At 34.9% G+C, this 18,988-nt stretch overlaps 1 protein-coding gene across 6 annotated transcripts in view; it reads left to right on the top strand.

Annotated features, from left to right (window-relative positions):
- The window catches only part of FBXW7 (F-box and WD repeat domain containing 7), a 216,441-nt gene extending 200,964 nt beyond the window's left edge, over nucleotides 1-15,477 (top strand). For all 6 annotated transcript variants that reach the window (XM_073017681.1, XM_073017680.1, XM_008000000.3 and 3 more), the window contains 7 exons: nucleotides 3,453-3,576; nucleotides 5,276-5,412; nucleotides 6,360-6,473; nucleotides 7,750-7,931; nucleotides 9,785-10,010; nucleotides 11,625-11,835; nucleotides 12,881-15,477. In XM_073017681.1, the coding sequence (XP_072873782.1) occupies nucleotides 3,453-3,576; nucleotides 5,276-5,412; nucleotides 6,360-6,473; nucleotides 7,750-7,931; nucleotides 9,785-10,010; nucleotides 11,625-11,835; nucleotides 12,881-13,149 (1,263 nt within the window). In that variant the 3' untranslated portion in view covers nucleotides 13,150-15,477. The remainder of the gene's footprint in view (nucleotides 1-3,452; nucleotides 3,577-5,275; nucleotides 5,413-6,359; nucleotides 6,474-7,749; nucleotides 7,932-9,784; nucleotides 10,011-11,624; nucleotides 11,836-12,880) is intronic.
- Nucleotides 15,478-18,988: the final 3,511 nt, after the last annotated feature.

Here is an 18,988-nt window from a genome sequence, read left to right as displayed (position 1 = left end):
GACTAAGGGAGAGCCTTGGTTTAGCATATCATCTGTGTTTCCCTCTTGTTTTCAACTACCAGGAAAAACATTTCCTGTTTTGAAAAATGCTTGTCTATGTGGATAAATAATGGTATAGAAAATATTATCTTCTCAGAAACAAAGTATTATTATTTAAAACATTATTACCTTCTTGTCAGGAAATGGACTTATTTTTCTTATAATTCCTTTGGGCATATCAAAACTATTTACAAACATTTACTTACTAATCTCAAAAAGCTTGACAAAAGTCTCACTAGTTTCACATGGGAGGATTGTGATGAATAACATTGTCTTTATTTTATAAGTGAATACCAGGAAAATCATAATCTTATAGTAGGTGATCTAGAGCAAAACCTGAAATTCTTAATAGAGGATTAGCCAACATTAAAAAAATTTTTTTTTCCTTGACTAGTTTAATCCACTGAAATACAGCAAATCTGGGAAAATACTGGCTACCTTCTATGTACAACGTGGTTGTCTTTTATATAGGTTATAGAGAAAAATAAAAAATAGCAATTCTTACAGAGTTGGACAAGGAAAAGATAATTATCTGAAATAGGTTTCAATTCAAGAGCTTTTCTCTGGCAGAAGTGGTCTTTAGGAAGAAATACTTATCTGGGTTTTACCTTTAAAACAAATGAATAGAAAACTGCATTAACTGCATGACTTGGCTATAAGAAACCCGTAACTCCCTACCATAGTGGTAGGACAGACAGAGTCTCACTCTGTTGCCCAGGCTAGGGTGCAGCAGAATGATCATAGCTCACTGCAGCCTCAAACTCCTAGGCTCAAACGATTCTCCTACCTTAGCCTCTTGAGTAGCTAGGACTACAGGCATGTGCCACCACACTTGGTTAATTTTTTTGGGGGGTGGGGGTGGGCATAGGGGCGGATGTCCCTTTTATGAGAGTACTAATTCCATTCATGAGGATTCCAACCTCGTGACCTAATTATTTTCCAAACACCTCACTTCCTACATTGAGGGTTAGGATTTCAACATGAATTTGAGGGAATATAGACATTCAGTCCATTTCAGAGCCCTACGTGACAAAACCTTGCTTCCTTTGAGGGAACTGGTATACTCCCTCATAATACATAGTAAGGATCATGCAACTAATTGCTATTTTCTTTTTGGCCTGGCAGTTTAATTCAAAACCTTGTAAGACATACCTTGTTGACAGCATATTTGTGCTCTACTTTTTCTCTAGTTTAACCTTCTTTTCTGATTTTTTAATTTGTATTTTTTTTGTTTTGCTTTGTATATTTTGTGTATTACTTAGATGTTTTGATGGAACTGGCTAGATGTAAATAGGCAAACGTTTAATAAGTTGAAGTTCTTGGTTGAGTTAGGGTCTTCACTACTTTTAAGGAAGGTGTGCCAGTAACCTATAGAGTTAGCACTTCAACTTTCTTTAGCGCCTTAGTATTTATGTTTCTCTTTAATGCACTGGACTAGATGATCTCATAATCGCTATTAATGCTGGAAATTTTACCTGGTGATTTGGGGATGTACTTTTGAAATCTAAGCTATTCTGGATTTGTTGTTTCCTAGTCTTTAAGATCCATTGACTATTTCTGTATATTACCTGATTTCTACTTTAGTTAGGTAACTAAAGCAAAGAATAGACTTTTTCTGTTTTTAGATAAATATCTTGGTCATTAATTAGCATCTCTTTTGCACAAATATTTTTGTGCCTGATAACTTCTATGTTAAATTACAATTACACACAGACTAATAATGGTAACATCACATTACTGCTATACTGACACAAAGTGAACTTGCTTAGGCTTGGATTGATTGCTAATTCCCAAATTAAGTGGCGTTTGGAGTATCCGTTAAGTACAATATTGAGATTACATATGTGTGAGTATTGTTGAATATAGTTACACCTTTTTATTTTAAACAACTCAGCTTCTCTGCATAATACTGGTCTTCTCTGATATACCAAAAGTAATTATTTCACAAAAAGATTTCACTATCATTCATCAGTAGTAGTAGTAAACTGAATACCGGCTGGTTGGAGTATTTTGTATACACGGTATTTACTGAGTATACTGAATATATAATATTCAACAAATACATAGTAAATACGTAATTAATGGTAAGTTTTTGCTGTTGTTGTTGTTGAGACAGAATCTTGCTCTGTCACCCAGGCTGGAGTGCAGCGACGTGATCTTGACTCACTGCAACCTCCACCTGCCGGATTCAAGTGATTCTTATGCCTCAGCCTCCCGAGTAGCTGGGATTATAAGTGTGCACCACCACACCTGGCTAATTTTTGTATTTTTAGGAGAGATGGGGTTTCACCACATTGGCCAAGCTGGTGTCCAACTTCTGGCCTCAAGTGATCCACCCACCTCGGCCTCCCAAAGTGCTGATATTACAGGAGTGAGCCACCACACCAGCCCATGATGAACTCCTTATATATGTAAAGTCATTGGGAAAGCATAATTTATATTATATAATTTATATTTAGCATCAAAAATAATTAAAATTGTGCTTTTACTCCCTATATGACCCTTGACCCTTTAATGGATAATTTGTTTTCGTTCTTGTCATTTAGTTCTTGTGAAAACTGAACTTAATTGCTCTATTTAAATTGTTTTCCTTGTATCATAATTTAAAATTTTATGTGATATGTGAGGCTATTTGAATAAACAGTCAGAGGCTGTAATTCCCCTGTTTTTCCTCTTTATTTTTCCTCTTTATTTGAACTGACACACTGAAAAAAATTAATAGTTTACAAGTATTATAAACAAAATTTTTAAATCAGTGGTATACCAAAGAGTTAGCCCAAATATACAACTCTGTGTGGCCCATCACGAAGATCCTTATAAGTAATGTAAAGTAATTAGAACTCAATTACTTTTATATGTCTATGGAATGGTTTAATAATTGTCCCCCTTTGTCGTTTACAGTCAAGGATGTAAGTGTTTCAAAAGTTCATTATGATAATAAACACTTTGAAGACTGTTAATTATGATATATATCAATCAAATGATCTGAAGTCATACCACACAGAATATATAAAAATTATTTCTTGTCTGTCAGGCAAGCATTTAGGTCCTATCTTCAGTGAATTTACATTGTAGTAGGATAGAGAACAAAGTTAAACAACTAATAACATTTTTTTAAAAAAGAATTATTAAGTTGAGGCTCACAGAGCAAGGCAAGAGCAGAGACAGAGAGCTTTAATAAGTAGTCCCTGAAGAGGTAAAGAGTAGAGTGAAGTTCATAAAAACCATAAGGTGTGTGTGTTTTTTTTATCTGGCATATATTTGTTAGGACTGAAGTTACTGCCTTTCATAATTTTAAAAATCAGAGTGCAGAATTATATTTATCAAGTATCTCATCCTGTGGAGAATAATTAACTTATATAATATATATATTTATTTAAATATGGGTATTATACTATGCATTTTTTTCTTAGTTGGCACTCTATGTGCTTTCATTCCTGGAACCCAAAGACCTGCTACAAGCGGCTCAGACATGTCGCTATTGGAGAATTTTGGCTGAAGACAACCTTCTCTGGAGAGAGAAATGCAAAGAAGAGGGTAAGTTTCAAAATTGCACAGAGAATATGTTTATACTTTGAAAAGCAGAGTGATTCTGAAAACAAGTAGAAAAAATAAAAATAATATTCACCTACTTATAATAAAATCCACAGATTATTCTACACATTGAAATGAGCCAAATCTTACAGCTAACCCCTTTAACAAGCAATATAACTAATAGCAAATATATCTGATTTGCTTCCTATCACTAGTAGAATTAATAAACAATGAAAAGTCAAGATGAGGATGATTTAAAGGAAACCCCAAAATTACATTTCCAATTAAATATCTGAATATTTAGTATGAATTAATTCTTTTCATAAATATTTATTGAACACCTCCTATGAGCCAGACATTTCTTCAAGGTGGGGGATATAGCAGTGAACTGAAGTTCTCTTTTTGTCATGGAGCTTATGTTCTTGAAACCTGTTTTTTTCCTTAGTAGAGGAATAGTTATCCTTTGTATTGGGAGAGCTGTTTTGTTGTTTTTGTTGTTGTTTTCCCCAGCAGACATCCAGAAAAATATTTTTGAAAAAATATAAAAGTATTATGTGCCTCAGAAGCAAATTTTTTTAGAAAGAATCATAGAGCATGATGCAGGTACTCTATAGGTGATCATTCCCTTCATGGTGGTTATAGTCAAGTGGGAAGCATTGATGGTTAGTCCAGTTAATAAAGGTTTGAGGTAAAGATCCAGGGTACTTGGTTTCTCATCCTGCTTTTCACCTCTGTAGGACTTGGATTAATCAGTGAAATCTTCCTCCTTAAGTATTTGTATACATAAAGTGGGATTAATCTCTGGCTTCCCTTCTCCCATATAATCATTTTTTTAATGATCTTTTAAAAATTGTGATAACATATATGTAGTTTATCAATTTAACCATTTTTATATGTACATTTCAGTGGCATTAAGTACATTCACGTTGTTCTGCAACTATCACTATCATCTGTGTTCAGAACTTCATCTTCCTCACGTGAAACTCCATGCCCCCTGTTATAACTCCCCGTTATTCCTCTCCACAGCTTCTGGCAACCACCCTTTTACTTTCTGTCTCTATGAGTTTGACTACTCTAGCTACCTCATATAAGTGAAATCATACAATATTTTTCCTTTTGTAATCAGCTTATTTCACTTAGCGTAATGTCTTCAAGGTTCATCCATGTCATAGCATGTGTCAGAATTTCCTTTATTCCATTGTGTATATGTATCTAATGCTACATTTTTTAATCCATCTGTCGATGGGCCCTTGGATTGCTTGCACCTTTTAGTTATTATGAGTCATCCTGCTATGAACATAGGTGTACAGATAACTGTTTAAGGCTCTGCCTTTAATTGTTTTGCTTATGTATCCAGAAATGGAATTGCTAGATCATATGTTAATTCTGTGTTTGTTTTGGGGAACCACCAGACTATTTTCCACAGCAGCTGCACCATTTGCACAAGCATTCCAGTTTCCTCACATCTTCGCCAGCATCTTTTAGAATCATTTTGAGAAAGAAATGAAATAGTGAATACAAAAATATGCCATATAAAGTGCAAACTTTACATTATTGCTATATACTGTGATAACAGTATTAGAAATTGGACAGTGTCTTACATTTCAGTGGTTTTGAGCAGAGAGAAAGATGGAATACTTTATAAAATGTATAATTGTTATTGTTGGTGAAGGCAATTTACTCTTGACCTGTAACACTTCAGGGATTGATGAACCGTTGCACATCAAGAGAAGAAAAGTAATAAAACCAGGTTTCATACACAGTCCATGGAAAAGTGCATACATCAGACAGCACAGAATTGATACTAACTGGAGGCGAGGAGAACTCAAATCTCCTAAGGTAACTGAACTCTGCACAATGTAACAGAAACCATTAATCAGTGTTAGTACCTAGTGTACTATTTCACTTCTTGGCAAACTGTATAATTTGACACTTCTCTTCTGTGGAAAGAAAACCATATATTTTAAAATAACTGAAAGTATTACTGACAGTATTCTTTTATTGCTAATTAATCTGACAACTAATTGTGCTTGAACAAAAGATAAGTTAAATTGAGTATCTTTTTATCTTACTTAAATGAAAATCTCTCAATATCCTGTTGAATTGTACTGTGTCATACACATTCTACCTGAGAATTTGCTGCCTTCTCTGATCACATAGTCCAAACATGATTTTTTGAGGAGTGTCTGTGTTTTGGTATTGGTGGCTTTCATGTGTCTTATTTTTATAAAGCATAATTCTGGTTTTCTGTCTTAAAACGTTTCAAATATATAAAGAATGTTAAGAACACTTTAAATTTCTGAGCATATTTTTACAACTGGAAAAAAACAGTTTGGGGAGACATTGTGATACTAATATGTATATGTTACAGATTTTTTTTTGTTTTGAGAATGCTAATAATTGTTACTCTTTGTGGTTAATAGATGTGTATTTTGTTCTTGTGTGTCAAAGTTGTAAAAATTAGAGGCATGTTCTTCTGGTTTGAACAGATAAAATAGATTATTGTCAAATACTTTGGTGTTCGAACCATCTTCATGAGGTCTTGATGGAGTAAAACTTTAATAGTTGATGTTTTGAGTATAAATAATAGACTATGGAAACAATAAAATGCTTAATTCTGAATTCGTCAACCAGGAAAAATAATGCTTTATATTTTATATAAATTATAATTCTAGAGATAGACTACAAATTACCATTCCTGTTTGTGCCTTCATTTTTCTCTTCACCAGTGTTTTAAAGAACATAATTTAATTAACATATTTCTAATCTGTACATCTATCTTATAGGTGCTGAAAGGACATGATGATCATGTGATCACATGCTTACAGTTTTGTGGTAACCGAATAGTTAGTGGTTCTGATGACAACACTCTAAAAGTTTGGTCAGCAGTCACAGGCAAAGTAAGTTTACTCTTCCTACACTTCGCAAAGTCACAGTTTTGTGTATAGCGTTGCAAGTAGCAACTGGAAAAAAGAAAATCAGAATTCATTCTTGATTCTCAATTATTGGGATAGCAAATATCAGAGCTCGTAACTTAGCTTTTCCCCCCATATTTATGAAAGTCAATGGCATGAGGATAATGATGTTTCTCATGATAGAGGTTTCATTAATTTTTTTTCATTTACATAGTTTGTGACAGATATTTTAACATTTTCAAGGGTGCTTTATATTTTTCTTGGCTCAATTTTTCCCCACTTTTATTTACTGTCTAAGTTATACCTCATTATTTTGTAATGTTTTTCAAAAGTATGGTTGAGGGATATTTATTTTTCCTTATGAACTGCTTTGTTGATAACCTACCTATAGTTTAGAACTTAATAAATCATGTTAATTTATACTTATCTCAAACCCTTGTGAGATGAGAGTGGACTAGGCATTTAAATGTAAGTTTGAAGAAAAAAGTAGCCCAAGCAATCAGCTTGACCGTGTACCATATCATACCTTAATGATTCTCTAGCAAATATTTATTTGTATCTGTCCAGTACAGAATATTTTCATGAATTAAGTAATTGCCACCTAAAAAATAACAGAAGAGAGTGTGAAAACAAACAAAAAAAAATCCATATCTTTTAAAATGTCTTTTACCATGGTGCTTCTTGGCAAGTATCTTATAAATACGCCAAGTCAGATGTTAAAATTTTTTAAAGCAGCTTTATATTTCCATAGTGTAATATTAGTTTGGGATTTATTTCAGGGCTTTAATGTCTGTCTTTACTTGTCTAGAAGTAGCTTCACTGGCTCCTAACTACTGCCCTGGGGCAGATTCAGATGAAATGTGGTATGTAGCCACACCCAATACTGTTGGCATACTTTCATTGAATCTATTCCCATGGAAGAAACCCAGTTGCAATTTCAGTATTTTTTCATCAAAGAGACCAGAGCTATCATAATTGCTTTCATATCATGTTTCCTTTTTATTATATCATATTTTATATCATATGTTTGCTTTCTACATGTTCCTCAATTGCTTGTGCTTATATAAATTTATAATGCTTTGAATAAACAAAACTATAAATAGTGATGGGATCATTTTATACGGACGTGTAAAATAATATTTTCTGAAGAGCCAAACAAATTGAATAAATAACTTTACTCCAAATTTTAATGAGCTATTAAATTTTATTTAAATCACTTTTCCTTTCTACCCAAAAGTAATCATCTCAAGTGTTTTTCCAGTGTCTGAGAACATTAGTGGGACATACAGGTGGAGTATGGTCATCACAAATGAGAGACAACATCATCATTAGTGGATCTACCGATCGGACTCTCAAAGTGTGGAATGCAGAGACTGGAGAATGTATACACACCTTATATGGGCATACTTCCACAGTGCGTTGTATGCATCTTCATGAAAAAAGGTAAGGGAAAATCTTATTGTGGTTGGGACTTCTTCCTCAATTATTTGTGAATTTGGGCCCTTTCTGTATAGAGTTACTGAAATAGTGACAATGAGCTCTTAAATTACATTTAATTATTAGACTTCAGATGGTTTTATTCTAGGAAAGCCATAGCGTTTTGTCTTAAAATTGGGGATTGTCTGTAAGTTTCCTTTTTCATTTGCTAGTGTTGTCAGCTTCCTCTTTGAAGCTCTCTACTCTCTAACCCTTTTTATTGTTCTGTATCTTTGATGACTCATCATGTTCAAGCAGAAATCATTTTTTCTCTCTCTTTTTTTGATATTCTTATTTCTACAAGTGGGACAAATTCAGGCTTCAAGCGTCTGAGCCTTTTTAAATTACCTACCCACCTTACACCCACCCTATCTCTAAGTCTAGGCAAAAGCTGAGGCCTGTGAGTAATTTGTTCTCTCATTCTGAACTAGTGTCACAACTTTCTAACTTGGTCATCTTACATTTTATATGCTGACATACAGTCCTTTTATAATTATGATAGTGTCACTGCCCAGTTCTTAAGTCTTTGTAAGCCTACTGTTGACTAACGAATTAAGGAAGAAATCCTCAATCCAGTTTTCAAAATGGTGTCTGCCAAACTGGATTGCTTGACTTTTTCTTCTCAGTGCCTTTGCTGTTACTTTTATCTCCTCCTGTAAAGCCCTCCTATTAAAATCCTATCTTTCTGTTATCTTCATCATACCCCTGTTAAACAAGTGTGATTTCTGCCTCATTTGTCAAAAAAGGTCTCTCTGAAAGGTCCTTACAGTGAATCAATGGCAGTCTTTACCTTCAATTCTGTCTATAGCATCTTCTTATATTAAGAACCATTACATTAAGCAAATTTCACACCAGATTTGTAGTATGTTTCCATTGTGTTCCATTGTGTTCTGACTTAAATCTCAACCCTTTAATTTTCTAGTTTTTCCAGTATGGAAACTGTGGTATTTCTTTATCTCTTCAGAATGACATAAGGATACCTGAGTTTTCAGCTTTGTTTTGTAATCCAAAAGTGATTACAGTATTTGCATATTGCTCTGGTTTTCAGGAGAGTGTAGCGCTAATGTTGAACCACATGTTTAAGGGATAGCCATTGTTTTTAAAGATGTACATATCTTTTAAGATCCATATCAATATTTTTATAGCCTATTGCATATTTATAAATCTAATCATTAAAAGCATAAGCAGCCTGTGTTTGAGGACATGTCTAAAACTGGTTAATTTTTACTGGAATATATAGTGTAAACACAAATCTGCAGCTGTTTAAATTCCAAATCCTGACTTGTTTTGTTGTATAACCTTTATTGAATTTTTTACCTAATCACAAGGGAATATATGCATCCATAATTGAAATTTTGGAAAATGGCAAAGAACATAAAGAAGAAAATTTAAATTCTTTAAACTACTACCACCTAGAGTTCTCCCATTAACATTTTATACACATGCCCACATTAACATTTTATTTCTAAAATCAAAATCTTATTGTATATATTTAGAGGCAGCTACTGCTGCTTTTAAAAAAAAATACAGTACAGTGGTTTTCAAACTCAGTCCCACAGAACCTCGAAGTGCTGAAAACTAAGGTCCACAGGTCCGGGAACCAAGCATGAGGCATTCTAGGCTTCCCAACTTCCCATTCCCTTATTGTATGTTTATATACCAAGGTTTTACATAGGATTTCTTTTGACAAGAGTTGTTCCTGTGTAAGAAAAAGAAAGCTAAAAAACCTTGACTAAATCTATCATGTTTTCTCATATTATTAAAAATTCTAAACATGGGTTTTTTTCTTTTGTTTTGTTTTTCTGTTTTTCCCTCTGCAGAGTTGTTAGCGGTTCCCGAGATGCCACTCTTAGGGTTTGGGATATTGAGACAGGCCAGTGTTTACATGTTTTGATGGGTCATGTTGCAGCAGTCCGCTGTGTTCAATATGATGGCAGGAGGGTTGTTAGTGGAGCATATGATTTTATGGTAAAGGTGTGGGATCCAGAGACTGAAACCTGTCTACACACGTTGCAGGGGCATACTAATAGAGTCTATTCATTACAGGTAAGATCTCTTATCTCTCCCTTAAATGCTCTCCTGATGAATCATAAGGTTGTTTTACTCAGATAATTGCTGTCAAATTGCTGCTCCAGTACAATCCAAAAAAGATTAACCAGATTATTCTGCTGTTTTTATATACATTAAAATTGGCATGAAGAAAATGTAAATTTCAAAATTATTTAGATGCTTTCAATTTTCCGTGATCTATTTCTCCTCTAAATACAAATATTTGTCTTGTAACCTGACAATTTGGGACTCTAAGGTTTGCTATATTAATTAATGGTTAAATAGTCTCATAGGAGAGTAACCTGGATTTTAAGAAACTCCTTTGCAGAGGATTAATATGGCCCAAAGCTGACCCTTTGCTTTGATAGCTGAAAGTTGATGGACCATGTAATTGTGATTCCATCCCCATTCAAAGTGGAAATAGATCCTTTCTGCATAAAGCACTCTGCTGTCCCAGGCCCACTGATTTGTAGTCATAAAGAAGTAAAGTTGACTAAACAGATTTTTTTTTTTTTTTGGTTTACATTTCAAGCCCATATCCTTGAAAACATTGCCATATTTTAAGATCATTGACTAGATGAATAGGAAGTTTAGAATATGAATCTTGTTTTGTTTCCAGAAAGGCAACATTTTCAATGTAAAAATATTTCCTACAGCCTATATAGTTTATTTATCAGTTATTGCCCATTAATGTTCAGCAAATTAGTACATAATCTTAGTACTGTCAATTCTGTTCCTAGGATATTTGTTTCTTTGTCGAAGGAATATTGTCCATGTCATGAAATATTGACAATATGATAAAGATGTTTGCTAAATTAGAAAAGGTGATGAATTTGGAGGAAGGGGAATTGGCTGCACCTGTTTGTGATATGCTCAGAAGCTTAATGAATATAATATTCTAATTTAAATAACCCCATTTGATTGAGAAAAGAGGTAGCCACATTATTATATAGAAATGATAGATTGTTGTGGACTTTTGGTGTAGCTGGGAAGCTGGAGAAGAGGTGGTATGTAGTTTGCTTTTGATAACAAAATGCCACCTCTTCTGATTCCGGATACAATTATCTTTTGGCACATTTCCTAATTAGCATTAGGTTCTTATAAATGAAATTTTATTTTACACACGGTTTTTAATGGAACTTACTTTTGAACATCACGAAAGTTATCTCTAGCCCTTTTCATGCCTTAAGTGCTGATAAGCACTCCATTTATCATAAGCTATGTCATTAGTCTCAGCTTCCTAGTGGGAAGGAAAACTCAAATAGCAATTCTCTCAGTCATCCATGATATATAGCTAGGTGGGGCCAGATGATTTGAAAATTAATATATTGTTCATTTTAGGTGCTTTGTTTTCATTTTAAGTTGCTTCTGCATCTAGTTTGAAGCAGCTTGGCATAAAGACGAACCTTTCTGATAGAAAGGTGTGAGAACATACATTGTAGAATGGCTTGGCATGCACTTTATCCTCATTGCCACTTTACCTTAGTACCTCATTTTGTTCCTGGCATTACCCATTTCCCATCCTTTTCCCCCTTTCCTACTAGGATTAAGGTCAGTAATTGATATGAAGAACATCCGTACTTCTATTCTAATAAAGTGTGTCTTTTGTAGTTTGATGGTATCCATGTGGTGAGTGGATCTCTTGATACATCAATCCGCGTTTGGGATGTGGAGACAGGGAATTGCATTCACACGTTAACAGGGCACCAGTCGTTAACAAGTGGAATGGAACTCAAAGACAATATTCTTGTCTCTGGGAATGCAGATTCTACAGTTAAAATCTGGGATATCAAAACAGGACAGTGTTTACAAACATTGCAAGGTAAGTATTAGTTACGTTTAGTTTTGTTCATTAAAAATGAGATCATTATTCAACGGAAATCTGGAGCTTTAGCATTACAAAAAGAGTCAACCTCATACGGAATGATTACTTCAGAAAAGTTTATGCATATTTTCACCCTGACTTACAGAACTAGTCTACTCTTGAGGAAATGTTTTGAACTGTGTTTTTAATATATAATATAAAATTGTTTAATCACTTCCTGCATGTTCAATTGACTCTACTTAACCTTTAAGAACAGTGAGAAGAAAGATCTTGGCTATATCATAGAAGCAACATACTCATTATATTTTTTGATTGGCCATTGTATTTTGAATTTGTAGTCCAATTTTGAAGGGCTACCTTATTAAAAAAAACAAAAGCATCCTTGATAGAAAATTTCTTTGGCCTCCTCTTAGTCACGTGCTTAACTGGAATGGAGAGGAATAATAGTGCCTACTAAAATAGAGAAAGAAACAAGTGAAAATCACTAATATTAGATGAGGTACAGCAATGCCTCATGATTAACTTTTTCTATTTGTTATAGCCCTTAGCGTTTTTTTCTGGGGTGGAGGAGGGGGGGGCGGCATCTGATGGGCAACATCGCAGCTTTTTACTCGTTGGTTTTGTCTCTCCTCAGAGTTTTGGAATAGTGACCATTCAGCTTTGAGTGGTTCATAGTGGTGGAGTAATAGATCTCTTAGTACTCATTTGTCCATCAGCAGAATGTATAGAGTTGCACTATCTGCATCCTCACCAAGGAATGCTGTCGTTCACACAGCCAGAAAATAAGACATTTGTCTGGTAGCTAACCAAGCGTCTTGGAAGACAGGCCTCTTGAAAGTTAATGTTTCAGATACAAATTGCTACCAGATTTTCTTATATCCCTGCTGATCCTAAAATACTGAGGACATAGGTTTCTAAATATGTATCATTTCAAATGTTGCATTTATTGTATGTTGTAAAGTAGAAGTCTACAAATTATGATGTAACTAACCCATAGCCATTATTTCTAACCAGTAATTAAATTCTTTTGGTTTTTGTCTAGGTCCCAACAAGCATCAGAGTGCTGTGACCTGTTTACAGTTCAACAAGAACTTTGTAATTACCAGCTCAGATGATGGAACTGTAAAACTATGGGACTTGAAAACGGGTGAATTTATTCGAAACCTAGTCACATTGGAGAGTGGGGGGAGTGGGGGAGTCGTGTGGCGGATCAGAGCCTCAAACACAAAGCTGGTGTGTGCAGTTGGGAGTCGGAATGGGACTGAAGAAACCAAGCTGCTGGTGCTGGACTTTGATGTGGACATGAAGTGAAGAGCAGAAAAGATGAATTTGTCCAATTGTGTAGACGATATACTCCCTGCCCTTCCCCCTGCAAAAAGAAAAATGAAAAGAAAAAGAAAAAAATCCCTTGTTCTCAGTGGTGCAGGATGTTGGCTTGGGGCAACAGATTGAAAAGACCTACAGACTAAGAAGGAAAAGAAGAAGAGATGACAAACCATAACTGACAAGAGAGGCGTCTGCTGTCTCATCACATAAAAGGCTTCACTTTTGACTGAGGGCAGCTTTGCAAAATGAGACTTTCTAAATCAAACCAGGTGCAATTATTTCTTTATTTTCTTCTCCAGTGCTCATTGGGCAGTGTTAATGCTGAAACATCATTACAGATTCTGCTAGCCTGTTCTTTTACCACTGACAACTAGACACCTAGAAAGGAACTGCAATAACATCAAAACAAGTACTGGTTGACTTTCTAATTAGAGAGCATCTGCAACAAAAAGTCATTTTTCTGGAGTGAAAAAGCTTAAAAAAATTACTGTGAATTGTTTTTGTACAGTTATCATGAAAACTTTTTTTTTTTTTTTTTTTTTTTTGCCAACCATTGCCAATGTCAATCAATCACAGTATTAGCCTCTGTTTATCTATTTACTGTTGCTTCCATATACATTCTTCAATGCATATGTTGCTCAAAGGTGGCAAGTTGTCCTGGGTTCTGTGAGTCCTGAGATGGATTTAATTCTTGATGCTGGTGCTAGAAGTAGGTCTTCAAATATGGGATTGTTGTCCCACCCCTGTACTGTACTCCCAGTGGCCAAACTTATTTATGCTGCTAAATGAAAGAAAGAAAAAAGCAAATTATTTTTTTTTATTTTTGTTCTGCTGTGACGTTTTAGTCCCAGACTGAATTCCAAATTTGCTCTAGTTTGGTTACGGAAAAAAGACTTTTTGCCACTGAAACTTGAGCCATCTGTGCCTCTAAGAGGCTGAGAATGGAAGAGTTTCAGATAATAAAGAGTGAAGTTTGCCTGCAAGTAAATAATTGAGAGTGTGTGCAAAGCTTATTTTCTTTTATCTGGGCAAAATTTAAAACACATTCCTTGGAACAGAGCTATTACTTGCCTGTTCTGTGGAGAAACTTTTCTTTTTGAGGGCTGTGGTGAATGGATGAACATACATCGTAAAACTGACAAAATATTTTAAAAATATATAAAACACAAAATTAAAATAAAGTTGCTGGTCAGTCTTAGTGTTTTACAGTATTTGGGAAAACAACTGTTACAGTTTTATTGCTCTGAGTAACTGACAAAGCAGAAACTATTCAGTTTTTGTAGTAAAGGCGTCACATGCAAACAAACAAAATGAATGAAAAAGTCAAATGGTTTGCCTCATTCTCCAAGAGCCACAACTCAAGCTGAACTGTGAAAGTGGTTTAACACTGTATCCTAGGCGATCTTTTTTTCCTCCTTCTGTTTATTTTTTTGTTTGTTTTATTTATAGTCTGATTTAAAGCAATCAGATTCAAGTTGGTTAATTTTAGTTATGTAACAACCTGACATGATGGAGGAAAACAACCTTTAAAGGGATTGTGTCTATGGTTTGATTCACTTAGAAATTTTATTTTCTTATAACTTAAGTGCAATAAAATGTGTTTTTTCATGTTAGTATGCCTGTTTTTTCCACTGAAGTAATAATCCTTCATTATAAGTATTTAGGATTTGTCTATAATATTTAAATCAGCAAAATCTTGGTTTCTTTGCATCTCCTGCTGTGTGGCATAGAAATCAATACTTCAGACCTGTTTTATACAGCAAAAGTAAGGATAATGTGCTGCAACTGCAAATCTTACTTCTCTCCTAAACTATGAAGGAGGACACTCCACTGTGCTCATCTCTGTAGATTGCATTAGGGTATATAAATATGAAATCTGGTTCCCTCAAAGAATCAACAAAACTTTTGTGATAATTACAACTAGAAGCCTTATAAATAACAAATTCTTTTTGAAATTTTGACCACATATTAAGTGCTTACCCTCGATACTTTCTGTTCATTCTCTCTCAAGCTCCCACTATCCCTGAGAAGTAGGCACTATTATCTCCCATTTTAAAGACGAGCAAAAACCTGCAGCTGAGACTGGTTAGGCAATTTGTCGAATCATAGAAGTAGCAGAATGCCAGAACTCAAACCCATATTTCCAAAGACTAAATACATGCTGCTCTTTAAGAAAGTTTGACAGACTAAAGCAAGGTTTGAGGGGGAAATAAGCCATTTTTCTGGTACTTTCTGACTCTTCTGTAGCCATTTTGTTCAACAAATCTAAATTTTATAATGTAAGGGGAAAAAATAAAGTTGTTTTTGAAACTATGTAGTTCTAAAAATATTTAATGTCTCAAATAGGATGTATCTATGTATGAATATAGATATATATATACACACACACACATATATATCCAGTAATCTCAACTAACCAGGCCGTAGATGAATATCTAAAAGCTACTAAAAATGGACTCCCCTTTTTCTCATAGTCATAAAGTATGTGTTCTTTACTCATAGGGCAAATCCTGGGCCTCATTCTCCCAAAGCTACTAAATCAGAACATCTGGGGAGTGTGACCCAAGAACCTGCATTTAAACTAGCTCACCAGGTGAGTTGTGGATACTAAAGTTTCAGAACTACTGCTTTAGATACCATTCCCGTACATTTGGTTATTTGGTTTATTAGTCCACAGCAAATTACAGACACAAAAATAACAAGGAAAAGTGACAGGGTAAAGGAAATAAAAAACAAAAAACTAACTGGTTAAATGCAAGGCAAAAATCCTACTAGGCCGTGAGGTGCAGGGTCTTTAGAGTAAACCAGGTTACAGCCCAAACTGTGATTACCGTTCACATTGATGACCGTGAATTGTCAAGAAAAAGTTGTAATTCTATTTGATAGTTCTTGAAACCACTTGATTGTTTCATAAGAGCATATAAATGAGGCTTAACTATAATATAATTGAAGAGAAACATCCATTTTTGGAACTTTAGAGAATAGAATGAGTTCACAGGCTTTGCAAACAGATAGCCCTGAATTCGTATCTCAGTTCTAATATGGTCTAGTTATGGGTACCTTTATCATGTTTCTTGACCTCATATTTCTTCATTTAAGATTGTAGAGGATACCTGTCTCCTAAGGTTGTTATAAAGATTAGGTGAAATGTAAAGCACATAGCATACCGATGGCATTTACAGCTTAGTAAATGGTAGCTTCTATTAAAAATTTTTAAGTAAATAGACCCAGAGAACTTTCTATATTTGAGAATTGAATGTATTTGTGACTCATTCAGATTATGTAATAAAAATAGAACACACACACACAGAGCAATCCATTCTTTTAAGTGGAGCCACCTAGATTCTCATTTGAGTCTTAAAGAAACCTTGTGAGATAGATCGGTATTGAGCACCTAACAGTTGTTTTGTATATACAGTCATCCCTCAGGATTTAGGGGGGGTTGGTTTTAGGATCCCCCCAGCCTCACTCCCGTGGATATCAAAATTCATGGATGCTCAAGTCACTGATATAAAATGGAATAGTATTTGCATGTAACATAGGCAAATCCTCCCGTATGCTTTAAATCATATCTAGATTACTTATAATACCTAAGACAATGTAAATACTATGTAAATAGTTATACTGTGTTGTTTAGGGAATCATGACAAGGGAAAAAGTCTGTACATTTTTAATACAGACATAACCACCCTTTTTTTTTCCAAATACTTTTGATTCTCGTTTGGTTGAATCGGCGGATGCAGAACCCACAAATAATAGAGGGATGACTGTGTTTAAGTGTTCATTAAACATCATTTTAAGAATAAATGAATAATCTTTATTACAGTACATTTTTGCTTGAAGGGAAAACGTTAGCATCCTTCTACAGGAATCAAAATATTGTAGTTAAAAAAAAAGGTCACAGAGAGCTCCATTTTGTGGCCTTTTTAATGAAAAACTTTACCACCTTATATAACTGTACATTTTTAAATCTTCATAACAGATTAGGCACTCTTCATATTTAGATGTTACAAGTTCCCAAATATCAAACATTGCCTGAAACTAAGGCTGAAATGAGGACACAAAAGTAACCCATAAAAGCCAGTAGCAGGTACTTAGTATACTTGTTGAATTGAGCAAAGAGAGTTGATTATCTCATTATTTTTTATTAGAATTGTTTATAATTTTGACACTTTGAAACCCCTTTACCGAGATTCAATTACCACAGCTATTTCATTAGTTTGCAACAGCTAATGCCTACCAAATGGTTAAGTAAATGTTTCAACCCACCTTATTTGTTTCATTTCAAAATAGTAATTGACATTTTGTTATTTGTATTAACTGCTTTGAGCCATTTTCTCTACCCGCTTTGAGCTAGTCTGTTGTAAAACTCTTCTATTTCCTTGAATTGATTAGAGGCTACAGAAGACCTCTGTGCTTTTCTCTTCTCTAAAGTGAAATGGGGATCAAAGGTAGCTTTCCCAGACCCAGCTGAGCCCTGGTTTTCTGTACATTTCTCCCTGAGAGACACATTGCACACTGTGAAACAAAGGTACGGAGGTGGAGGAGAGAAGACATCTCAGAGGCGCCTGCCCACCACCGTCCTTGCCCCTGTGACTCCCTCTATTCCATGTTGAAACCGGAAATATGAAGCTCCGTTGCTTTGCATAGCAGAAATAGATTCACATTACATTTTTTTCTGATTGATTCCCTCCAGGAGAAGGAAAGTTTTTGAAATATTTCTCCCCAATCAATACCACCCTCAGACACAGCTTCGTTTTCATTCTTTTAGTCATCCCCAGCCCCAGTAAAAATCAGAATTGTAACCTATACTCCTTCAGGTTCATCAGCCAGTAAAGGATCCAGCCTTGTCCCTTATGGCAATTGGAAGAGAACCTCCTATTTTGCAGTGCCATTTGTAATTCTAATAGTAGAAGTGGCTTAGGGTTGCTGATAAATAAGTTTGAATAAATGCTTCTGACACAGATTGTTTTAATGTTCTCTGCCTTACTGCATTTTGAAGATGGCTTTTGTTTATGTGTGTGTATGTGTGTTTACACATACACACACATAAATGCACAAGAATATATTGGAAACTCAGAATAAGCCTCATGTTCTTATTGAGTCATACCATCATTCCTTTAGGCTTCTTTTTTTTCATCTATCAAAAGTAAAGAATGGGCCATAAAGGGAAGGAGTTGGTGGCCAAGAGGAGACTTCCTAGTATTCCTCTCCATGATAGATTAGTGGCCTCTATGTCTGAAGAGGATGTGTGTGTGATGTTCCTGGAGTCCTACATGAAGCAACCATATGGTAGTTTGAAAAGCTGATGCATAATTTTTTATTTGGGCATTTTCTGCTGCCCAGGAGATGGATATGAAGTTAGATCCAAAGTAGCTGCACCCAGCTCCTTTTCTGGGGAGTGCCTAGTCATTGCTTTGAATTGCAAACAACATAGCAAGATCTGACATTGTTGACTAACCAACATGTCCCATCCATTCAGTTAATACTAATGATGCCCAAATGAGTGAGGTTCTTGCCAACTTTGTCCCCTGCCACCTTCTCTTTCTAGGTTGAATGAGACAAAAAATTTCAAGGATTCTTCAGGGAAAGGAAAAGCATCAAAAGCTGAAAGGATTCAGAATGCACCTTTCACCAGAGCATGAAGTGTAAACAAATTCTAGATCCAGTTCCTAGGAAGACTCATTGCTGAGACAAAAAGCCTGGCGACTTCCCAATTTGCAATTGGGTATAAAAATAGCAGAGTTTCTATTTCAGATGATCTGATTCTCCACAGGATTCTTAAGGACAAGGAGCCACTGAGTGGACATTTTGATGTTTCATT

The sequence above is a fragment of the Chlorocebus sabaeus genome, chromosome 7, assembly GCF_047675955.1.
Source record: "Chlorocebus sabaeus isolate Y175 chromosome 7, mChlSab1.0.hap1, whole genome shotgun sequence".
Taxonomy (NCBI): Eukaryota; Metazoa; Chordata; class Mammalia; order Primates; family Cercopithecidae; genus Chlorocebus; species Chlorocebus sabaeus.
The sequence above is the reverse complement of the archived record's forward strand: the minus strand, read 5'-3'. Positions and strand labels throughout refer to the sequence as shown.